The 24,390-nt window shown below is 41.7% G+C and overlaps 1 protein-coding gene across 3 annotated transcripts; it reads right to left on the bottom strand.

Annotated features, from left to right (window-relative positions):
- Positions 1 to 1,902: 1,902 nt before the first annotated feature.
- On the bottom strand, positions 1,903 to 23,070 carry UBE2D3 (ubiquitin conjugating enzyme E2 D3). 3 transcript variants are annotated; one of them, XM_065837007.2, is made up of 8 exons: positions 22,784 to 23,066; positions 9,724 to 9,787; positions 9,609 to 9,640; positions 7,210 to 7,287; positions 6,289 to 6,394; positions 4,859 to 4,952; positions 4,281 to 4,330; positions 1,903 to 3,238 (listed from the first exon to the last, which is right to left on the bottom strand). In XM_065837007.2, the coding sequence occupies exons 1-7, from the start codon at positions 22,805 to 22,807 to the stop codon at positions 4,282 to 4,284; spliced, it is 447 nt and encodes a 148-aa protein (XP_065693079.1). In that variant the 5' UTR covers positions 22,808 to 23,066; the 3' UTR covers positions 1,903 to 3,238; position 4,281. The 3 variants fall into 3 exon arrangements, with proteins under 3 accessions (XP_065693079.1, XP_071664334.1, XP_065693078.1); XM_071808233.1 differs by lacking the exon at positions 9,609 to 9,640 and having other exon boundaries at positions 22,784 to 23,070; XM_065837006.2 differs by lacking the exon at positions 4,281 to 4,330 and having other exon boundaries at positions 22,784 to 23,061.
- Positions 23,071 to 24,390: the final 1,320 nt, after the last annotated feature.

Here is a 24,390-nt window from a genome sequence, read left to right as displayed (position 1 = left end):
TTACACACAAATATAAAAGTGTTCATACTCACTTTTTCAACCAATATAGAAGATGTTGTGAGCATCGAAAGATAGGGAAAGAAAAAAGATACCCCTAATCAAGGCTGCAGATAAAAGCTTTTCCTGCATCCTGAAAAGACTCAAAAATGTGCTTAAAACCACTGCAAGTTTTTCAAGTTAAATCTGAATAAGCTAACTGGAATCTTGTTGTCAAATTCAAACTCCATTTAAACATAGCAATAAATCTTAAAAAAATAAAAATCCAGAAACAACACTGAAGTGTTAAGTTTCTTTCTTTGTTAGGTGTGTGTTAAATCTAAGTGCCTTGGCTTGACATGTTCTCTATAAATATCTTCAGATAAAAGCCATTTAGAAAACATGTATATTTTGTTCAAGTCAACATTTTTTAGGATGGATCTGGCTCCTGTGTTCTGAAGCTATTATTGTGTTTATCATCTTGAAATAAGTCTTTCAATAGAGCTGAAGTACAACCCATTTCGATGTTTTTCAAAACCTTCAGCTTTCACATGGAGCTAAAATTGAATTTGTTTCCCCTCCAGATGCTTCATATTAATCAAAATCTAATATGTGCTTTTTAGCATATCTGTAGATTTGGTAGGTATGTCTCTCATGGGTAATTACTAATTAAGCTTTTTCTTTTGGTAAAAATTCTTCAATTCTTTCATCATCTTATTAGCTGACGTTAACCAGCTCCTCGTCCTGTCCCCCCACTTCAACCAAAAGCCCCAATACAACGTGAGACACAAGCAAGACAAAACACCTGCCGTTTCCCACTTCACAAAGGGAAGATGCTCAGCATGACCTCCGGCGTGCACGTAACACATCCGCAATCCACCCATCATTCTTGCATCAAAATACATAGCGTCTAATTACAAAAAAGGATCAGAGAAGTACCATTATGGATGTAAGAGAACTATACAGTGGTCCAAACAGGATTTCCATCTTCCATGCTATATTTTACTATATTCTCTTTCCCTGACTCTTCATCATCCGCATCACGTTGAGTTTATAAACGTGATGCCTCGCATCTCACATTTTTTAACTGATCATGTGATTTCATCAGCTAAGACGACAAAACAAAGTAACGAGCATCAAATTAACACAAGTACCAAAAAGGTGACAGCAACGTTTGCAAGCTTAGAAATATAAGTGTTTATCTCAGCTGTAATGTTACTGGCAGCTGCATTTTAAGTATATCCATTTTTCCAGCAAAACGGTGTAAGCAAAAAATATCTTCAGTTAGCGAAGCAGAAATACTGCACAAACTGCAACTTGAGAACGTCATTTCAGCGCTGTTAAAGAGAGCCCGGGTTTCTAAATTTCAAGCCAACTAGACTTAAAAATAAGTTCACTTTCATAGCTTAGAACCAGAACAAACCATGTCCAAACTACATATTCACATTTTTATAAAAATTAAGGTTTAACATTTATTTTACATCTAGCTTTCCACATCCATGTGGGGACAAGGAATCAGAATGTACATAACTATTAAGCAGTGCAAAAGTGGTGCCAGTGTGAAGTCACAGATGCACAATAAACTGATAATACAAGACTAGAGAAAATGAAGCTACGGATGTTAAAAAAGGAGACCAAAAAAACACCAAACAGGGAAAAATATGAAGGAAGAGGGCAGGAAAGAGGAGAGCTGGATGTTTAATAATGCCCTTGTTGCTGCAGAGATAAGCTAATGGCACAAGACAATGTTTCCTGGAGAACAAAGATCCAATAGCCATGAGTCTTTATCCACATTTAGTCACCTGACGGGAGGAAAGTGTCTGTTGTATTAAAATAGTCATCAACGCAAATGGCAGCATGGCTGAACAAGTCCTTTTCAATGGTAACGAACATCCCACATAGTAAAGTCACTTCAACACAGCCTCATGACAATTCCCACATCAAAACAGTACTTTATTTTATATTTTTTTTGCCTCATCATTACTCTCACATTAAGATCTTTCAGCTGTCAAGTGTACAAGGTGAAGAAAAAGGTTCTCAGTCAGCAAACACGGGTGCATCGGGAAGGGTCTCCGTGACACACCACTTCAGATCTGCTGGGTCCCAAGTCCGTCCTTGAACGCTGGGCTCCCAGCACCACGTGTAGCACACGACTACGGCTACACTACTATGTTAGCTTATTAATTCTGCATACATCAGGCCGAACAATGTGTCAACCTGCAACAGACTGAGCATTATAACTGAAAATGGCAAAAGATTCACTCTATTGAACTTTACATCATTATTTGATGTTAAACAATGAGGCAAATCCCAACAATATATACAAAAACCAGCTTTGCTTTTACAAAAGATTTTGTTTCCCATATTGATTAATCCAGGCAGCTAACTCATTGGTTTATGCAACTTTATTGAAGAAAATAAATCAATTACTAGTAGAGCTATTAGTTGATCACTCATCCATTGACAACTTGCATCATTTATTCAGTGCTATATTAAACAGTGTTTTGGAAGACAGATTAACTAATAGCTCCAAGCCTCCTAACAAAATTTAAATGAATTACAAAAATGTTCTTAGACCCTATTTTGGAATACAAGGGATGTTTGACTTCCAATTTCCATTCTCTGTAAAACAAGAACTGGTCATTCCTTTATTGACATGCATAAGATACATCACATTTTCTGTTCTGTTGATGCTATAGATTCAGTACCAATTCTCCAGACACATCAGTTATGAGCAAAAGTATATAATAAAAACCTCAGTTCTCTAACACTGGAAGGTTTTGAAACAAGATGGATGTTGCTACAGCAATGTTACTTCTTTGATGGGAGAAAATTGAACACCCATCTCCCCTCCCCCCTTCAGGTGACATCTTCAGTATCTGTTAGAGCAGTGAGGAATGTTTGTTTTTAATCTCATAACCAAGTTAGAATGAAGACATTGGCCACATAACACACATGCTCCATTAAAAAAAATTCTGAATCTTGGGCAATTGTTCTTGTGTAACTACTTTACAGATTCTAAAAGCAGTTATTGTCCAAAGCTGGAAGAACTAAAGTCTTCTCAGATGAGCATGTGCATGAATGGAAGGAGGTAAACAAAAAAATAAAAAAGATGAGGTCTGAGAGGGGAGCAGCCGGATAAGAAAATCAAAAAAGGAACAGTAATTTAAAGTTTATTCCAGCTATAATGCAGGTTATTCTGACTTTAAGGTAGCATCACATGGCATACTTCTGAGTCCATTCCCGAGATATTCTGTTGTACCTGCAGATAAAAGAGGGATTGGTGTCAGCATGAAAACGACAATTTCCTGGGCACTTAATGACTAAGTATCACTTTATCCCCATCTCCCTGTTCTCTTCGCACTAAGAGAAGTCTTCTTCTATACTATGACACACTTGAACTGAAAAAACTGAACGACTCCCTACCTAGACTAACTAGAATATTCTCTAATTTAGATGAAGCACTTCAAATTCAAGACAAGCAGATTTGCTGGAAGTCTGCTGTGAAAAACTACTGAAAGGGAAGGAATGGAGACCACCTGGGGTGGGAGAGGCAAGGGGAGCCTTTCATTTAAATACTGACCTTCGGTAAAGATTACAGAGTATCACATGCCATAAGTAAAGATTACTTGGGTTAATTAATATCATTGGATACAAAACGTCAGTTCTCCCATTTTAGAGTAAAACAACAGTAAGCATTTCTTCACACTTAATATTCTGTTTCCACATGAATATGCTATTCAACTTTTAAAAAGGACATTAAAAGAATATTTACATACGCTACTTCCACAGGATTTAAGCTGACAATTAGTTTTTACTTAACTCCATGCTTGTCAGTAAGCAGTTAATTTTCAACTACACAAGCAGAACACGATCCCCATACATCTTCCTAGCTTATATATAGAAGACAGACACTGCTGAATAATCAAAAGTTGGAATTTGGATTGTCTAAATTCACCCATGTCTACACATGAGGTCTTGCTGCAGGGCATCACTTGTAATGAAATTCTGACTAAAATCTTGCTAAATACTTACCAGAATAAGCTGACAAGCTGGCTTAAAACTCAACAATTATTTCATACTATCTGGGGGGTTTTTTTGGCCATGCAAGAGCAGTATCTGTGAGAAATAGTGACTAGCCAATCCATTTCACACTAACCACAGATCAAGCTGTTAAATATCCAAGTTCAGTAACTGGTGCATCCATTATCTGTTAGTTAATCCAGTGCCTTAGAGCATGCAGCACCCAAGTGCTGACAAGTTTCCGTTTGGTTAAATGCACCATAATGTGCAGATTTTCTTACCCTACAGCATAGCGTATTTCTCTGTCCACTCTCTTGCTAACCTATTGTACCTAATCGGACAAGTATGTTTAGCATTAATATATATATATAAAAAAACAAAAAAGTCTACTTCACATAATTCTATCTGTGCAAAACGTTAAAAACACGTAAGAGGGAAAAAGGGTTTTTTCAACACAGATAGGAAAAAAAGTTCTGAAGCCTTTTTTTCAAGGGGAGCACCAAAATTAAAGACCAAGCTGCTCCCAAAAGAAAGCACCAAAATAACAAAGCTAGCTATCTTTTTCTCAGTATGAAGACCTAACTGTCTTTATGCATGGTAAACAAAATGTTAGGCAATACATACTTTAAACCACTGCCACGCAAATGAGAAAAACATAGTGTCTTTGGAGCTGTGGGTGAAGGACACTAAGTCCCTTTGTTTCTACATTAGGGATGACCAAGAATAGGTACTACTTTGACATACAAGTTCTCCCCATCCCAGATTCTCACAAAAGGCTCCACTCAACACAACTGCTGCCTGACAATGCACTCTTCAAAACTTGTGTTAAAATACCAGTCTTACACAACTCTGTACTTACTTGTCTCTGTCTGTTTTATAGATACGTGCAATCTCTGGCACTAGTGGGTCATCTGGATTTGGATCACATAACAGTGAACAAATGGATAAGAGAACTGTAAAATAAAAAAAGACAACACTCGATAGCAAAACAGGAGCAACAATCTCAGAAAGAATGGAGCACAGATCTTTGCATTAGCTCAATGTCGGCAAAGGAGAGGACCTAAAAAGCATTTTCCTGATATATGCCCAAAATAAATTCATAATCCACTCTAAATAAAAAGCCCAGGAAGACTTAAAAATCTGTAAGAACTATTTGTTTCCTATTTCCCAATCCTTAGAGCTGTCAGTATGTACATGAGAACAGCACTGTTGTCCCCTGCACTACAACACAACAGTCAACAAAAGCACGTTATTATATATGCTCGTGATCAGCACATTCCATGGTTTGAATTACTAGAACTTTTTCAATTTTTTTTTTAATCAGACTGAATTCTTTCCCTGTTGTATGTAAGGTGGTAATACCCTGGCCTGCACTGATAAATCTACATATGTTGTAAAATAAAGTAGTAACACTTATAGGCAGCTATGAGGACTTCACCCTCCACCCTTACAGTAGCTTTGAAAGAAAAACGATAGTGAAAGCACTAAAATGTAGGGAATCCACATTCAAATCACAAACCTCTCGCTCTGACAGACAGGAATTACAAGTTCTACACACAAAGGAGCATTTTGATGGATCTTTTGAAGCCACAGTGACTAGCGGCTTTGAGATAAAACAAAATTTGATCATCATGAAAATATCTGAATATTAACTGTTATTTGCTATAGTAAAATGAGGAAAGCTACAAAGCTTCTATTGCAGCACAACAGCAATTTATCCTGAAGTAGAATCAGTGAGCTACGTTGATGAAGTAACGCAATACAATGCCAGTGCACAGTGGCAAAAAGCAATGTGCGTCAATAACAGTTTCGTACATCTACCAGAGAGTTATGACAATATAACTCTGCATGTAACTCTAGACAGACTCAGTCAAAAACCAATGCAGATTTCATTATGAAAAACTGACTTTAAATTAATACACAAACGTGTATCTACATGGACAGCTGCAAACAAACAGCTTCACAGCCTTAGCTCAAATAGCACCACCACAGCCCTGTTTCAATCCAAACGCTGGCAGATTCCTCCAGGATCAAGCTAGTAAGTAAGCTCTGATAATAATACTAAAGCAAGTAAGTGGCCTGACAAAGCCTTCAACAGCCATATAGCAGAAGATGTTAGAAAAAACAAATATCCGTTAAAAAACGCAGGAAAGTAGTGTTATCAAACTGGCAAAACACGGGCTAGAATGAGTAAGGGAAATCAAGAGATGAGTAACAACTCCAGACAATCAAAGCTAGAAGCACAGTATTCAACACAAGATGGAAGTATTTCTCCTTCACAAAAGTTACCTTTAGAAATAGTTAAAGCAGGAGACCACTGTGATCTTAGAATATCAAGACAAATGCTGCCATTACTGTTAATATTTGGATGATAGATTCTTGTTGTAAATGCAACCTGCAACAAAAAAAAATATGAAGAGTGTGTTTTGGTCTATGACAACAATGACATCACCCCTTCTCCTCAGCCAAGTTATCAGTCAACTCAATTTACTCTAAAAGAAAACAGATTAAGCAGCTAAACTGCATCAAATTCATGGAAATGCACCCAAGCCACAATTTCTCAGTTTCCATTCACCAGGCCCTCTATTTCCAGAGAGAGGGCAAGTGTGAGGCTGTGTTTTGATAACAGGTGCCTGCGTCACGATGAAGACACTCGACAGAAGTGCCTGAACCACAGCACCACTGCTATCACAGAGCTAAAAAAGCCCTCACACATTGTGGTGACTCCAAGTGTGCGCTTTCATATTGACTGAAAGTTGGAAGACAACGCTAGTGGCTGATACAGCTGCAAAGAAGAGCATATTTTGCAATTACGGCCAAACAGATGCCATCTTCCCTGATTTTAGGTGCTCAGCAAGTTAATCCCTATCCACAGTGTCACATTCCTATAGATCAACCCAAAGAGCTACACTGTGAGACCTGACAGTCCCTTCAGCAAGAATTTATTATAGTAACAGAAAGCTAATGAGTTTTCCTATCAATTAAGAAAAAGAGAAATAAAACCAAGAATATATATGAATTTGCTCTTAAAACATATGCCAACACACTCATTCTTGTGATAGTCGGAAAGGGAACGTAGCCATCTAAGATACTGTAAGAATGCGTGAAGGAAGTGAGAACTTTAGAACATTACAACACCGATACTGACAGTTTGTCCTGTACTTGGTTCTTTAAAGGAACTGATTTCACAAATGAGAAAGCAATACTTACCTTAGGTGGTTTGAAAGGGTAGTCTGTAGGAAAGTGAATTGTCAAGAAGAATACACCACCCTGATATGGACTGTCATTCTGTCAAAGTAAACAAATAATCATCCTATTACTATCTTTAGGACTAAATATCACTGAAGATCTTGTTTTTAAACAAGTTATTTAAGCAACTGAACTGTTCAATCCATTAATACAAGAGAGATGCAATTAAAACTCAATTACTACTTCCTCAGGTTAGCGACAGAGAACACGTACAGGTCACTTTCTGAATGGACCTGTCTGAGCTAATGCTTCGTAGAAAACAGCTGCTTTAACAATCCATTCACGACAACTTGGCACAAGCATCCAAAAGCCTCTGAGACAGCTCTGAGAAGTGACAGTACAGAGAAGTTCTGTGTTTGGAGCTTATTTGTTACGACCACCCAAGCTTACAGTGGCCACGGGCTGCTCTAAGGGCCTTCCATCCCCTTTTCAGTTCTGTCCTTAGCTTAGGCGTTGCTCAGCCCTGCAGAACACCTACAAATACACAGCTAATTCCTTATTTCTTGCAAAATAAACCCAAATAACAACAAAACCAAAAACCTCACCCCACCAGCACCAAACAAAAGAACTCCCATCAAGGTTAAAGTGAAATCTTCCTCCCTTTCTGTATGAGAAATTCATTGTAATCTAGTATGGAAGAGTATTTCACATTTCCCTGTGCCAAGGAAACAATTATGAGGATACCTGGTTCAGGTGTTAACTATTAGTAGGAAAGCACCATGTGGAAGTAAAAAAAGCTGATAATAAGCAGAGAATAAATGGAGTGACTGAACAGTGATTGCGTAAGTTACTAGTTATGAGAAGATGTAAGAAGTTTTTACTTGAAACTACAACTAAATTTCTGAAATAGAGCTAACAACTTCACAATTAACCTGAAGACTCATATTAACATTACTATTTCACATTCATCGCGAAAACTTTTCACCAGTGTAAGGAAATAACTTCATCTTACTTATATACCAGAAAATAAAATTCTGCATCACAAGACAAGCGACTCAAACCTGAAAACATACAGGTTATACCCTCTCCAAACTCTGCTGAAAACCTTGCAGTCAAGACATAACCTCCATTTGATCCACAGATACTACGTGAGGCCTTGAGCAGCCAGAAAGCAACCTTTGAACTGCAGATAAATTTTAGCAATTATAAACCCCTCTTAGAATGTGTTAGACCAATGCAAGCCCTCTCAAGTCTAAGAAAATCGCAGCCTGGATAATATCGCACTGCAGAGGTGGAAAGCCAGGTGTCTGGTTCTACAATCCTTGTCTGTTATTAAAGGCACAAAGCAACACCACGGGACCACCAGAACCACTGACACCACACTTCTGTCAGGATACTGCCCAGACTTGAAACAGGAATGCAGACCTTTTGACACCGCAAAACTGTATGAGAAAAGCTGTACATTCCTAGACCAAAAGGGGAAGCTAAAAACAATAATCTCAATTTAAATACAACTGCTGTTTAGCACCTTATGGCCACGTAGACACCAGCCACATAAAATCATATTCAGTACAGCGCAGAACATTCTTCGCCTTTTAAACGTTAATATAGCTATTAAACAAATTAATCTTCTTGAAGCACCTAGTTAAAATCAATGAGGACCAGGGACTTTGGAATGGAGAGCCATTTTTCCCAGTCAGGTGAACCTGTAATAGGCACATTTTCCATCGTGGTCTCCTAAAACCACACTTGTAGCTATAAAGTCAGGGCAATTCAGCAACACTGATATTTAATTCCTACTCTGTAGCCTCACCAGAAGCACTGCATTGTGGTTGCAGATCTACTGGCATCCAATATTTGTCTTCTCAAGTTACAGCAGGTTTTGTTTTCTAAATATAGATCACCAGCCCTGAGAACACCAGATGTCAAGTGTTTGCAGGTTACCTTTTCAGTAAAGGCAAACATTTACCTTCTTTACTCTAATAAGGAGTCACATTCAGGTTTCAGATGCTCACTTTACATTTAACACATAATTTTTTCCTCCAGGCATAACTAGAAACTAACACTTGAGTGACTTTTTCCCTCCTATATCTAGATATGTTTTCAAGATCTCAGTACATGACGCCAGACCAAATAAGGATTCCCTGTTCTAAAATCCACATAAAAGCATCCCATCTAATTCCTAACACTGAGACCAGCTCCTACTACAAAGTTGATGCTAGATTCAAACTTCAGAATAAGTTAAATGCAAGGTTTCTAGATATTAAGTGATAATGCCTAACATTGCTCTAGAGGATCATTTCAGCTGAAACACGTAGGCCTGATAAGGGGAGTTAAAAAGTAAAACAAAAAACCCCACAGTCTCCACCTGAATAAGAACTACTAGTTTAAGATTACATCACAAGAATTAGAATACTTACAGGTCCCATAATTGTGGCTTGCCAATGAAACACTACAAAAGAAAAACTCTGCATTATTATCTATGCATGATATGCTTTGAGTTAGAGCAACACATGAAACTTAAGGGTTACTTACTGTCATCTCCAACGGGACCTGCTGAACACTGTGCTGGAGGGTCACGGGCTAAGTCGCTAAGTTCCTTTAGGAAAAAAAAGAACAACAATAAAATAAATTATTCAGAGAAGAAACATTAATGAACTTAGTAATTTTCACTTCATGTCGAGCAAAAAACTTTACCTTTTCCCATATACAAACACAGGAGAATGTGCAATAACAACTACAAGAACCACTAGATCGGTATCAAAAATGCCTTTATAAAAGACAACAATCACCAAAACCAGCTACAGAGGTAAACAGCTACAATGACTAAATAAATATCACAACTGTAAAGACACTCCTGCTGAAGGACAGAAAGAAGAGCAGGATACAGAGCCTGAAGTGGGCCAAGTCTAACCACCTTCTGATCACAATTTGCAAGGATTCAGTCTTAGCTAGAGAAGCCTGAACCAGGAAGAGAGAAAGCCATTGATGAGTCTTCATTAAACAGAAAGCACTGCGTAATGCACCACCTGATACTGAGGCTCAGAACAGGAAGGAAAACCAAAAAAATCCCCACCAAATCAACATGGAAACTTAAGTTTCATTTTCCCCCACTACCCCCATCAGGGATACATCTTGCATAGATCAAAGGAGACAGGAAAATTAAAGACACATACAACTGCTGGAATCAGGGAAAACACCTGTCTTTTTAATTTCAAACTTGATGTTTAAGACAATAATACCTTTGAAATTCTGAACAACTGAGCTGCAGAAACAGTTCCCTCCCTCCCCCAATACAGCGAGAAATGAAAACAGAAACTTCAGATGAAGGTTTCCTTGTGTAGTATCAAGATCGCTGTGATTAGTCAAAGCAGCTCAGTATTACTTCGTTTAAACGCTCAGCAAGTTACTTGCTTGGACAGTGTCTTTCAAATTTAAATGTATACTCTTCCCTGCTCTCTTCTGAATCTAAGAACAGCTTCAGGAACTTCTATAAATCTACACTTGTCAAGACATCTGGAAGTCATGAGAAACGGGAAAACCTTCAATCCCTCTCGCATATATTAACAGTTGCACACAAGTTATTTTGCTGCAAGTCTATACAAGCCATTAAAAAAACGAACTTTCCATTACTTTTTCAGACATTTAAGATATCCAGGCATACCTATTATGCTGGAAACATACGTACATTTGCATCAGACAGCTGTTTTGTCTGGGAGGATCCTAATGTACATACTTTAAGTTTCACAAATTCTGCACTTGATAAAAATGTAGTAAGTGTAAGCCAATATGAAGTGAGGGAAAAAATATGTTTCCCGTAACTTCAACACATTGTTCTTTGGTAGAAGAATGGCTCCTGCAAACACTGACAGAACAGCACTGCTTCAACATGGAGAAGTCCATACAGTAAGAAAAAACAACAAAAAACCCCAAACACCCCCCTCTCCCAAACAAACACACCAAAAAACCCCTATTCCTGCATTTTCCCTCCCTACACATGCTATTTTTGATGAACCTTCCAATTAATCAAATTTCATTTTTGCACTGGAATCGGATTATTTTATTAAACAGAACTGTATGAACAACAGCACAATGAAGTTAATACTATGGTTCATTTCACTGCTGCTGTTATTCAGAAGTGCAGGCAACGGCTCTTTCCAGATCATCACAGTAAATCCATTCTGAGGACATTTCTCTACACTTCCCAGTTATTATTGTGAGTCCATGTGGTAGACATATTTCTGCCAAGAAATATCACTTGTTAGGTCCATATGCTGTTCAGCACCCTCCAGAAAAAAACGTTAAGTTAGATTTACAATGTCCACGCAAATGCAAGGAATATAAAAGAACCTTCAGAAGAAAGCTCTTCTAAGTTTCAGGATATTTTTGTTTTCCCATTTAACAAATACAGCAGGTTTTGTTAATCGGGTTTATTTCTCTTGTTTTCCAATTCTAGGAACAATCAATTGTTCCCAAAATCTGAGAGAAAAAAGTTCCACTGTGTCTTTCATCCCTTAAATGTTGTAGCAATAGAATAAGCACAAAGACACAAATGTTACTATTTTAATGTAGCTGTGTAGTTATTACTGGGTTATTTAATTAATCAGGGAAGAAGATCAGATCCTATTTTTTAAAAGACTATCAGAGGGACTAAGAACTATGAAAAGGCTCTTACTGCAGTTAATGAAAACTATAAAAATGAATAGCATTAAGATAAGGAAGGGCAAGAAAAGAACAGCATGAAGTGGACTGTCCCAGGAACATGTGTTAGACTGGAGAGTTCTAAGAGCTAAGTCTAAGAAATGAGTACTCAAGGTATAAATACGGTGTTTCAACACAGCAGGAAAATTAGAGTATATTAGTAATTCAACTAGGACAAGCAAATACAAGTAGGATTGCAAATGCAAGGCAAAAATTTACTAAATTCTGGTGAAAAAAAATTGTGCAAAAACCCCTCCAGTAACAGTAAGAAAAATTTACAAGCTGAAACATGGTTGTAATATTTGAGTCTCCAGTCATTTCAAAATATACATCCATGTAGAGTTACTTGAACTGCTCTCGAGAACACACAAGCAGTGATTTTTCATAAGCTCAATGACTTAAGTTTTGTCCAGCCCAAACCATTTCTGTAAAAAACAAAACAAACCACACCAAAAAACTGTGCTAAACAAAGCAACTCAAAATACAGGTGAGGTTGGGAACGCACAATACACCACTTGCATTTCAACCACGGAGCAAACCATTTATCCACTAAATTCAGAAAGAAAAAGCTGTGGCGGCAGCATTCTTGTGTTTGTTTCTCTCCAATAGTACGGTCAGAAGAGTAAAGCTGCAAACTGGAATAACTGGAAACTCAACAACCAGAGGCACACGAGCTGTGACATTTGGAGCCCAGTTGAAGTATTTCAGTCAAGGAAAGGGAGGAACTTCTTATTTTTCGCTTTTTTTTCCTTCTTAAAAGCTTCCCACTCAGCAGCGGAAACACAAACTGACCCTCGGCAGTTCAGCAATCAAGAGCAGCTATTCTGTAGCAGGAAAAGATTTAATCTGAAAAATATTTCTGATGGCAAAAATAAGCTTGATCATTTCCATGAGCTAATTAAAAAAAATCAGCTCAATCATTCCCCTATTTTCACCCAATTCCTCACCAAGGTAAAGTCCACATCAAGTTTCATTTTACAAAGAGTTTAATGGGTATTTTAGAACTAAAGGTTCCCAAGCATTGTTCTGTGGAATTTCTACATATAAGGGCTTTATGCTTCTAATATTCCTTCTGCTGCACTGCTTACTACCTCCAACCTCGCTTCTTTCTGTTTACATTCAGTTTCAGTAGCGCTTTCTGTTGTCAGGAGGCACTAATGCACACCCCAAACTCTCTAATAAATCCCCAGACAGTACCCACATTTGCCTGGAGTCGGCTGCTCTATTATTTCACTTTGCAGGTACTTTAAGAAAAACAATATATAAACTGCCAAAAAGCAAATTCCCAAAACTTCACACAGAAACAATAAGCCAAATTTGGTTCAGAGTGATGTGTTACATGCCTGTTGGAAAGGTTTAGTCTTGAATTACAACTGTGACTAGTAGGCTCCGTCACTGCCAGAGGTTTCCAGCGTAGCTCCAGCATATCATCATTTCTGTGTCCCAGTTTCCAAATATAAAGTTGTGATAGTTCCCACCTCCCCACAGGGATGATTAGTCACTTAGCATTTTACAGATTTAAACACTGTTTAAGGGGTAACTGCCAATGCTGCTGTTAGAGCAGCAATACATGTACAATTTTGTAGCTTTGGAAAACTGGTAACTAGAAATACAGCAACAGCCAGACCTGCTTTAACACAAATGCAGTGCCACAGCTTCTGCCAGCTTCACGTTAAGTGTGTAATAATTTGTAATCTTACTGGTGAAACAACCACAATCTTAATCTTCTTTCTTCATACATTCATCAAAAAGCTAGCAAAAAATAAACCTGTACTTTCAAGGAAAAAAAATGCTTATAAAAGCTAACTGATGTGCCTGTTTTGCACAATCACAATGATAATACACTGTAAATTATATAACTTACAGTCTATTAAAAATTATCCTATGATAACTAACACAGAAAATATGGCTTATACTTCAAGTGATGATCCAAAACATGGATGTGCGAGTGTGAATGCAGGACCACAATCCTATTACAAACCAGTGTTTTTCGCTTGACAGCAAAGTTGCTAAAAACTCCTCTCTACCAGATATTTAAAAGATTACAGAAGTCATTTAAAGGGTGACAAAAATTTAAAGGATACCTCATCCAAATATGCGTAAGTAAGGCAGTGAAGGAAAATAACTTCAGGGAACCAGTTGCTTTTCTCAAGGTACCAAGTAGAGCAGCATCAGGGTTGGCTCCTTTTCCTCCCATTTCTCAGAATTCATACTCCCCGTGGCACCACTGCTACACTTTTCTAGTTTAAGCTGGGAATAGCCAGGGCTTATTTTTAATGATAGTAGCAGCTGACTGAAATGCAGAGTGGCAGAAGATCACTCATGTTTCCTCCACAGGCATCAACTCACAGATTTAATGTTGGTTTGTAACATGATTATTTGCTAAAATCAGATATTGCAGCTTTCTGGTTTGTAGTCAAGAAAGGATAATGCAAAAAACTGCGTTAATTTGCTTTAAGTTTCCAGACAGTAACTCATTCTACCTTGGAGGGCATGAAAGGCAATATCCAGTTGAATCAAAAGTTTAAATTAAAAAAGAGGTAATTTTTAAAAAATAGTAATAATTAAAAATCAACATTTATTAATTTGAGTGCTTGTCTAACATTGCCTGTGTTAAGCAGGATATTTCAAACTCTAAGCATGCAAAAATTCATCACTGCATTAGTCTTACTCATTAGCTTGCAGCTGAAAACAGCTTTAAAAAAGAAGGATTGGAAGCAGCTATAAAGGGAGGGGAAGAACATTTAAGCCTGTTTGAAGATTAAGAAGTGTCAACCAGCAAAGAACTACTGCCTCACCCCACACACCTGCATTTGCAACATTCATTTCAGCATGAAAACTAATTACCCCTGGAAGCAGAAAATAACAGTTTGAAAGAACACTGAATGTGAATTTCTAAGCTGAATAAGAAAGCAGTGGCACAATACACATCGCAACATAAGTGTAACCAGCAGAAAATTATCCGTTTCAAACAAGCTGGCCTTATGGCTGACAATAAATGGATAACAAGAATGTACAATGACAGTGCACAATACAGAAAGATGTAGGTTTCTGTTGTTTTGTAAAAAAAAAAAGCCAGAACAAATATGCCGAGAAAACACATGAAGAGCAGCTACAGAAAGCAGCAAGGGCCAAAAAGCACAGAACAGTTTTTAAGAAACCCAAAACATGATCAGAGATGTAACAGTTGTGATTGTGCCTATCTTGATGATTCTGCTTGTGCTATCTTTCGTGGTTCTCCTTTCTAATTTTCGGGCTACACACTGCATATTGTTTATACAACGCAACAATATAATAATGGTATATTACAAGACAAACATAGAAATATTAATGTTTTAAGCCTCACGCTCAAGGAAGGAAATGCCAGACTGCTGCGCAACTGTAATTAAATCACTTTGTGTGCTTGGGCTGTGATACAAACTACTCAGATGACTACATGTTATCTTTCCAAAGAACCTACCTCTTAGTACACAAGCCCTTTGTGAATGAGAACATTGTCTACAGCTCTTCTCATCTGCTCTGAAATCTGGAAGGCATACAATGCAGGTAATGGTTTTCAGCAAATTTCAGTTAGCACAGCTAAAATGGCTCTCTGTTGTATATTTCAACCTTTTGCAGAGTTCACCTCCGTAGATCCAACTTGAAAAGGAGCTCAGTTACTGATTTGTTTTCTTGGTCACTCACTAAAGGCATGTGGAACAGACTCAGAAAGAAGGTGGCAACTACACACCTGTAGTTGTGCTTTGAACTCAAAGGCACGGCTTGTTTTCCCCAAAGTAACAAAACCCACAGCAGCTGTCTTACTCAAGGTGAAGAAAATGTGACTGCTTTACACACACCAGTTCTGAAGTACTATAACAATTACAACTCCCGGGAAATAACAGAGCAATTTGAACATATATGCTCAGTATAGGATGAGGCCTACGCACACTGATGGGAAAAGTGTGAAGCGCTGGCTAACTACTTATCCGTTCAACGATAACTAGCTATTTTAATTCTGGCATTTCCAAGCTTTTGAATATCAGACCCTGGAACTTCAAATGTTTTTTTCACTGCAAGAACCACACTGGTCTTTGGTTCTGTAACCCAAGACTACAATGGAGCCCTCAGAGAAGAAGGTAACTAGTACAAACAGGCCACAAGAGAAGCAGCAAGATGCACCTAGCTAAAAGAAACAGAGTGACTGGGAAACAAAGGGACAGATTCGATTCAATTCAATATACACAAATGTGAGACAATGAACTTGGAAATAAGTTTATGTTCAAAGTAAGGCAGCAGCATTTGACACATCAACCAGAATCTGTAATCACACTTCATTGTTTAGGTGTAGTCTGATGTATTATTCCGAAATGTAATTATTTAATCTAAAGAACTTTAAAGTCAGCTTTCCTTTTAAAAAGCAGCCATGACTTTGGCCAGTCCTTGTTCTGTATGAATCCAAAGAGGCATGCAAAAGCTACTGCAATATACCATATGGGTATATTCTACAAACACAACTATATGAAGATGATTCTACTAGCTTATCTACAGCTGCACAATTACCCTATCATATTATGCCGTTGTGTATAACTACCCTTCCTAATGGTTCTGTGTTTTGAACAGCCAGTGGCAGAGATGCAGAACTAAGGGTCTGTCTACAGGATTAGGTGCAGTTACATGATCAGCTCACATTGAGCCAACAGAGCATTAAAAAAGAAAAAATACAAAACTGTTTCTGGAGTGCAGCTGCTTTTACGGCTGAGTTCCACCACAGCTATCTAGGGAACAATGATGTCCATAAAGGTCTTTAAAAAGCTTAAGGGAAAAAAAAAAAAAGAAAACGAAAAAGTGTTTAAAAGCATACTTATGAACATAGTGCAACCTGAATTAGAGCAATGGAAAGGGGCCATTGCTCATCTGGCAAATTGTCATTCAGGAGATTCTCCTAGACTATTCAAGGCAAGAAGAAACTGAAATCAAGTCTAAGAGGAAGAACAAAGTTTGCAGTTATCTGATTTTGAGAACTATCTGGCACTATTACTCAAACAGGCCAGCAAAGTTTGGGAAATCTTGTCTGAGAGCAGGACACTCGTATTTACTAGAAACCTAAAAGAACTGTTGGGAGAGCTCACAGACATGACAAGCACTTGGGCGATCTACCTCCAGGTTACAGAGAAAGTTCCCTATAAAGTTAACCCAGCACTAAACACAATCCTCATGCCTTCTGTCAGGAAGACCTAAAGCACTTGAGCTTCTGCACTCATACAGCTTGGAACTCTGGTGTCCAGATGCTTGTAGAAAGGATTAAACATTTGTCTCCTTTTTTTTTTTTTACTGGGCCTTAACATTTGCAAAGCAGTCAGGAATCCTTCCATCTCACTTTCTTAAAACGGGAATAGAAAACCATCACAATTACACTTGGAAAAAACTGCAGGAGATCTTGAAAATGTCTAGCATATCACCTACCTCAAAGAGATGAGGTTCAGAACAAAGGCTTCCTTTACACAAAATCTCAATACTTAAGTTTACTGTTGGTAAAAAGGCTCTCAACAATGTTTAAACAAAACTTTTTAAAATCCCCTCTATCTATTTAGCTTTCAATCCCAAATCCTGCAACGCTCTATTTGGCTCATTTTTCAGTATTAAACCTTGTCTACGTCCAAGCGTTTTAGAAAGAGTTGCCAAGGGCATAAACGCCAATTTTAACTTGTGAGCATGATTTTAACTTTATTTTTTTCCCTGCAAGGCTTCCCCAACACAACCTACCACATTAATGGATCAGATCAGTGCCCCATAAAAAGCCCACTGAACAGAAAGTTTCTTTAAAAAAAAGCTCCAGTACTTTCCATTTAGAGTTTGAGGCGTTTAGATTCAATTTCACAAAACTGTTCAGCGTGTGCAACTCAACACAGTTTAAGACTTTCTGCCGACAAAGCCAGGTTGACAAAAGCAATTGCATAAAAAATGCACTACAGATATACATTCTCACTGTTTTTGTTTCTTACCCTAATTTATCTTTTTTCCAAATATTATACTAGCAGGTTACTGCATCACATCAGTCACAGGAAAAAATGCCTGCCCATAGCCTTTCCAGTGTAAATTACTGCATCCTAGCCTAAACTATCACCAAAAGTCAGCTTATACTGAGATACTGGGCCTAATGCCGAAGCGCAGACCACACGTTCCCATCTGCCAGCTCTGACGCACAGGGGAGGGACCTACACAAGAGCACAGGGCAGTCAGTTAAAGTGGTAAAACCTTAATATTCGCAACAGAAAGATTTATTGGAGATCACGTATCAATGCCCTAACCTGAATTACACAAAAGCTCTATCCGTTTCACTCCTCCTTACCAGCTGTCACTTGTCATCTCAGACAAGGTTAAGAACATCCATCCTCTCTCTACTTCAACAGTCCAACCCAGTAGACGCAGAGAAAACATCTGTGGGTAGAGGATGATGCCAGGCTAGAGGTGGCCTCCACAGCTTAACTGCTCTGTACTCAACAGCTGCTACTTACAGCTGTTTACATCCTTCCCCCCTCCTATACCCATTAACATGTGAGTGCAAAGAAAGGCATCAGTGCTTCAGAGCTGGTTACAGACTGGGGAGGCGGTTGAAGGGAGCTCATTCTGCAGTTCTACATCAGCCCTTCTACAGGAGAAACTCATGTAGGGAATACTAGCAAAAGCACCAGCTTACTCTCAAAAACAGATCTTGAAAAGTTGAAGTGATCATAAATAAACATGTTGGCTTGACAGCCTTTTTGCCCTGTTCATTATCCCATCCAAATCCTCAGCATACTGGAGAACTCTGTTTTTAAGCTATGCCAGAAGTACCCATCTAATGAAATATTGATCTCTGCAGTTCTGTAAATTACTTAAGATTACGATCCCCTTCTTCCCTCATTCCAATGCACACATTTAAATACCTATGCTGACTGGGAATTTGTTTCACAAGCACAGTGCCCAATTAACAAAGTTACTGTTGTCCAAACTTCCCAGTTAAGGAAGCATCAATTTTCCCCTCTCATAAAAAATGACTAGTTCTTAAAAGACATCCAAGACCCTAACAGTAAATGCTGGACTTGAATACAGGTACGTGCTGGTTTTGGCTGGGACAGAGTTAATTTGCTTCATAGTAGCTAGTATGGGGTTGTGTTTTGGACTTGTGCTGATAACACAGGCACGTTTTTGTTATTGCTGGGCAGGTTTTACAGAGACAAGGCCTTTTCTGCTTCTCACACCACCCACCAGCGAGTGGGCTGGGGGTGCACAAGAAGCTGGGAGGGGGCACAGCCAGGACAGCTGATCCCAATGGACCAAAGGGATGTTCCACACCACAGGATGTCATGCTTAGCATATAAAGCTGGTTAAACCAATGCAGATTGCCATGGTGTCTTCATTGCTGCACATCACAATCTGAAAGATATTACAGATCACTCCAGAGTTCGTAGCATTTCTTATATGAACATCTGGAAGAGTGGGATTAAAGTTGCAATTAATTCTACACCTAGGAATAATGCTGGAGCCTATAGCCTTGAGGAAAAGAGTTATTTAGTCTCCACCACTGTCAATGGAAGCCTTCTATCTGTACTTAAGTAGTGATAAATGGTTTTGCCACCTTCTGCATTTAGCTTTCACGATTCCAACTCCACTTAAGATTTTCTAATAAAATACCCCTACATAATGATGCTGACTTGTGTTATGCTTAACTAAATGGATATAAAACACACCAGGCACAAGTCGTCTTAAGGCTTTCACAGATGCGACATTTCACGCATACATCTCCTGTATTAATTCTATTTTTATCCTATCAAGATCACCACTTAGGCATTTTATACTGCCTCACTTTAACGGATGCGTATAGCAGTGATAAAATGGGTGTACATCAATGATGTGACATTCTCAAGTTCTCAATTTTATGCATTCCCAATTCCCCACTCCTACATAAACGTTTCCCTGCTACTAGATCATCATCATTCGAATCTGAAGCGCCAACATCCTGCAGCAATTACAGGATGTGCATTTAGCAGGGCGCACTCAACACTTTGGACAATGTGCCACAAGCATTTAGATACAAGTTCATAAATCAACATCAATTTGTTCCATTGCCTTTAAGATAATTCGGGAAAAAAAAAATCATCTTCATGAAAGGAAAGAGTTAAATTTAAGATGTAGGCTCACATTATTCCTTGGCAAAAGCGCTTACTTGTTATACTAAAATAACTGCCACTCTCGTGCAGAGCAAGTCGTATCAATAAAAGCAGAGTTTTGCCAATCGAACACAGGCTGCCCTCAGGGCAGATTGGAACAGATGCGATGATGAGTTCCAACATAACATAAATCATTCTGGGACTGGCTATGTACTTGAAAACTACTTCATTTTGAAGAGAGCTTTATGAAGGGTGTTCCAGAAGTAGAAGACCGAACATATAACATGTGAATACTCATGTGCTTTCATTTCCAACCCAAAAGTAGAATTTTCCAGTTTTTTTTTAAGTAGTGGTTGTATTCTGAATGTGTACCATACTTCAGATTTAACTTAGACACGCTGACACAGTCTGAAAGTCTGATTCACCTAATAAAAAAAATCTATTCTGCTTGACACATCAAGTCCGCAAAGATGTAGTTAGCTAAACAGTCTGAAAATGCTTTTGCTGGTGCATTTGGGATGTCATTTGCTGCAGGAGACAATGAATTCCAGCCTTGACAGGTAATACCACAAGTCAGACTAACCAGCTATGTGTGATTACAATATTCTGAGATCCCAGTCTCTCTTTAGCCTGTTCTGATCTAGTGCCAACAACATACTACAAGGAAGCGAGGAGTTTCAAGGTCTGATTGTGACCTTATGGCTGGAGAACAGGGGATCCCACCTCACCAGGGACAGAGTGCCATTCTCTGGCTTTACCGGTTGGCAAGACCAAAATCTAAATCCACAACTACCTTGTTACAAAATAGGCCCTGCTATTTTTGGATTTCAGCCTCAATCTGAGTAAACATTCATATCGGAAGCCATGCTTGGGAAGAGGGCAACTTGCAAGCAATAGTTTCAGTTTAGCAAAACATCACCATTTTGACTTTCCAAACTGGCAAATACAAAATCAAAACTGTAAACTCTATGTGAATTTGGAAGCATGTCTTGTAGCACGGTGTGATTAAACTGATTAAAAATAGCACCTTAAAAACAACACACACACACACAAAAACACCACAAGAAGTCTTGCCCAACCGTCTCACCAAACCTAAACTCTAGCACTGGGTAAAGGAAGGAAGAAATTTGCTACTACACAGTGCCATAAAGCACAGGGACCAACGCAGGACAAGAGGCTGCTCACAACAGGCCTTGAAGTCAAAGAGCGAGCTTATTGATTGAAGAGTCATGCTGAATCGTTTTAAGGTTGTGACCACCAGATGACTGTGTAAGTGGGGGTTTGCCTTGGTTTATATTTGACAACAAATTCTTACCTGCGGTGCCTGAATGTGTTTCAAAAGCACGAGCTGATGACAAAGCATACCAGGGAGTATCCTAGCTGTGCTTCAACTCAAGTGATATCATCCACTAGCACAGGGGAACAAGTTCTGATGGCAGATTCAAAAGGAATTGTTCTGAAATTCCTGTGATAATGCAGCCGTAATTCAAAGACAATTCACTTAGCTAGCACTAATCCAGAACAGATTTCAAATTTTCAGGGATAACAGAACTATCCTTTCACTAATAAATTATAAACGGCCCCCTCTTGACTAAAATACGCCCACAAGAGACGGGATGTTACAGGAAGGCTGGTAGGTGGCAAACTTCACACGCTCCCTATAAAAGGTGTTTTGTGCACCAAAGTTTAGTTCACCAATTCCAGGACACACCGACTTTCTGCCATCTTGGCAGAGGTGACCAAGAAACTCCTCTCGGCTCTAGAAACACGTAAGTGCTCCACGTAGCCCGCGTAGGAGCACAGACCAACAGCGACTTCCCGGTAACGCCACCGCGATTACACCCCGAGCAATTCCCAAACCCGCCGAGAAACCCTCCAGCCGCTCCAGCGCAACCTCACGCCGGGAGCCTTTTTCCCCCCCGGGACAGGCTTTAAAACAAAAAAGGCGAAACCCCCCTTTCATCACCTCGGCATTTTTTCCGAGTTAGCCGCGAAGTTGCTCCACCCGGCTCCGATTGTGCAACGCGGGGCGCGCTCCCGCCCGGCGCGGGGGGCGAGGGCGGCGGGAGGGCCGAGCCAGGCCCGGGGTGGAAGGGGAGGAAGGCGGGGAGAAGATGATGGCACCGCGGCAGCTGCTCCGGAGCCGAGGAGAGCGCGGAGCGTGTGTGTGTTTGTGTCATGTTATTGCAGAAAGCGAGAGATCCCGGAAAGAGCCCTAACTAGGCGAACCCGCCGCCATCTTACAATGCGGGAAAGAAGTTACACGGCAGAGGGGAGCGAGCGGCCCGACAGGCCGGCTGCCTGTCCCGGGGAGAGCCGCGATGGGACACAAACCGCCTCCGGCACACACGGACCGGCACCATCCGGGCCGGCCGGCGGCGGGGGAGCGGCGGCAGCGACGCCACGGCCGATCCGGGTTGCGCTGACATTTCGGTGTCTCCGGGAGCTGCCGTTCCCCACCCGCAGGAGCGGCGCCGCCCGCGCCCCGGGCCCAACCGAGCCCCCCCTTCGCCCTCCGGCTGCCGAGGTTCCAGGCCCAGCCTCGGGGAAAGCGGCCTCACCGCCCGGGCCAGGCCGCGGCCTCGCCGGAAGGAGCCGGCCCGCTGCCCGGCCTCGCTCCGCCGACCTCCCGCCTCCTCTTCCCCCCCGCGCCGAGCCTGGAGCACCCGCAGCTGTGCCCTTCTCCTCCCGGGGGGAGGAAAACACAAAAATAATAAAGAGACCCGAGCCGGGGAGGCCGCAGGAGCAGCCCCGGCGCTCACCTTGTTGATGCGTTTGAGCGCCATTGTGTGCGAGTGCCGCCGCCGCCGGGCCCGTCTGTGCGCCGCGGTGACTCCGCGCTCCGCTCCGAGGGGGGGCCGGGAGGGAGGGAGCAAGCGAGGAGGAGGGGGAGGAAGGCGGAGAGGGGGAGGGGGCAACTGCGCTTCTCCTTCCTCCGGAAACAGCCGAGGGGGGCGCCCGAGCGGAGCACGGCGGCCGCGCAGAGTCGTGCGGGCAGCGAGCCGGGGAGCGCTCCGCCCGCCGCGCCGCTCCCGTCACTGCCGGGAGAAGGAAGGGGGTGTGGAGGAAAGCCGAGAGGCGCCGCCCGTCCGGGTGACAGGACGAGAGAGCCCAGCGCAGCCGGGCCCAGACGCCGCGGGAGGCGGAGCCGGCGAGATGGGAAGCGCAGGACAGGGCGGGGCGGACACGCCGCCAGCAAAACCCCCCCGGCCCGGGGCGGGTGGGAAACGGGGCGAGCGCCGCCCGCCCGCGCTGCGGCCCAACCCGCTGAAGGCGCGGGGTGGTCTCGTGAGGGACAGGCGCCGGTGCCGCGCCGGCGGGAGGGGCCCGGGGAAGGAACGTTCTGGGGCTGCCCGCGGGCACCTCGGGGAGGGCGGTGTCCCCGCGGTCCCGCCGCCCCCCTTCCCCTTCCTGCCGCCGCCCCAGCAGGACTGGCCGGAGGCTCCGCTGCGGCGGCGCGCGCCGCTGACGACAGCCACCGCCCTCCCACGAAATGGCGGCGGCGGCCGGACCTACATGTGTGAGCTGACGCGGCGGCGCGGTATCCCTCCGCGCGTTAGTCGGCTCCGCGGCTCTCTGTCAGCGCCGGCGGGGGTCGTGTTGGGGTGGTGGGGAGGGCTGGACTGTCCCCCATCGGGCCGCGCTGGGGACGGGGCATCGCCTGCCTCCGTGTTCGCCATCGGAGCAGCTTCCCGCCCGTCGCGGCTCCTGTTCCCGCGCCTGTCCGTGTGGCTGCGCGGCAGGCGGCTGGGAAGGGACTAGTCAAGAGTTCTTCCGCCTGGGAGGCAGTACCGGCAGCGCTCTGACACCCGCGGGCTGTGCGGGACACGGGGGGCCAGGGCAAAGGCCAAGGGGTTTGCACTTGGCCCTGTGGTGCCAGTGTTGCAGCCAAGGGTCCGCCATTGCCCGGGACAGGAACAGCAACGAGGAGCTCAGGCCTGGGGCCTGAAACTTGGTTCTAGTTGCGTATCGACACATGCAACTAAACCAAAACGGGTACCTCAATGTAGGGCAAAAACATCACCAAAGGGAAGATACAGCAACGGAGACGGTCAGCACAAGGGCCAGGGTCATCGATTCATCATTTAATTTGCAGCGATACCTTCTGTGACAATTGCAGCTCCTTGAGGGCTTTATTTTGTGCAGCACAGATCAACAAACCGCTCTCAGCCGAGCTCTTTTTTCTCATAGTAATAAATCGTGTAGATTTATGCATAGTTGTGTACATGTTAAGGACTCCTACTCCCATGAAGTACCAGGCAGAGCAGGCTTGGCAGACTGCCCTTCCCCTCTAATGAGGGGATAGACCATATTAATAAACGTGGCATTGGCTGCCCAGGGAGTATGGATACGTAATTAGTTAAACCCA

Source organism: Patagioenas fasciata, chromosome 4, assembly GCF_037038585.1.
Source record: "Patagioenas fasciata isolate bPatFas1 chromosome 4, bPatFas1.hap1, whole genome shotgun sequence".
NCBI lineage: Eukaryota > Metazoa > Chordata > Aves > Columbiformes > Columbidae > Patagioenas > Patagioenas fasciata.
The sequence above is the reverse complement of the archived record's forward strand: the minus strand, read 5'-3'. Positions and strand labels throughout refer to the sequence as shown.

What these genes read in the sequence shown, in the direction of transcription:
- UBE2D3 (XM_065837007.2), bottom strand. Translation starts at nt 22,807, where the DNA reads ATGGCGCTCAAACGCATCAACAAG. An exon ending in AGGTCCCGTTGGAGATGACA is followed by an intron (nt 9,641 to 9,723) that starts GTAAGTAACCCT and finishes TTTCTTTTGTAG; the next exon opens with TGTTTCATTGGCAAGCCACA. An exon ending in ACCCTTTCAAACCACCTAAG is followed by an intron (nt 6,395 to 7,209) that starts GTAAGTATTGCT and finishes TTTTTGTTGCAG; the next exon opens with GTTGCATTTACAACAAGAAT.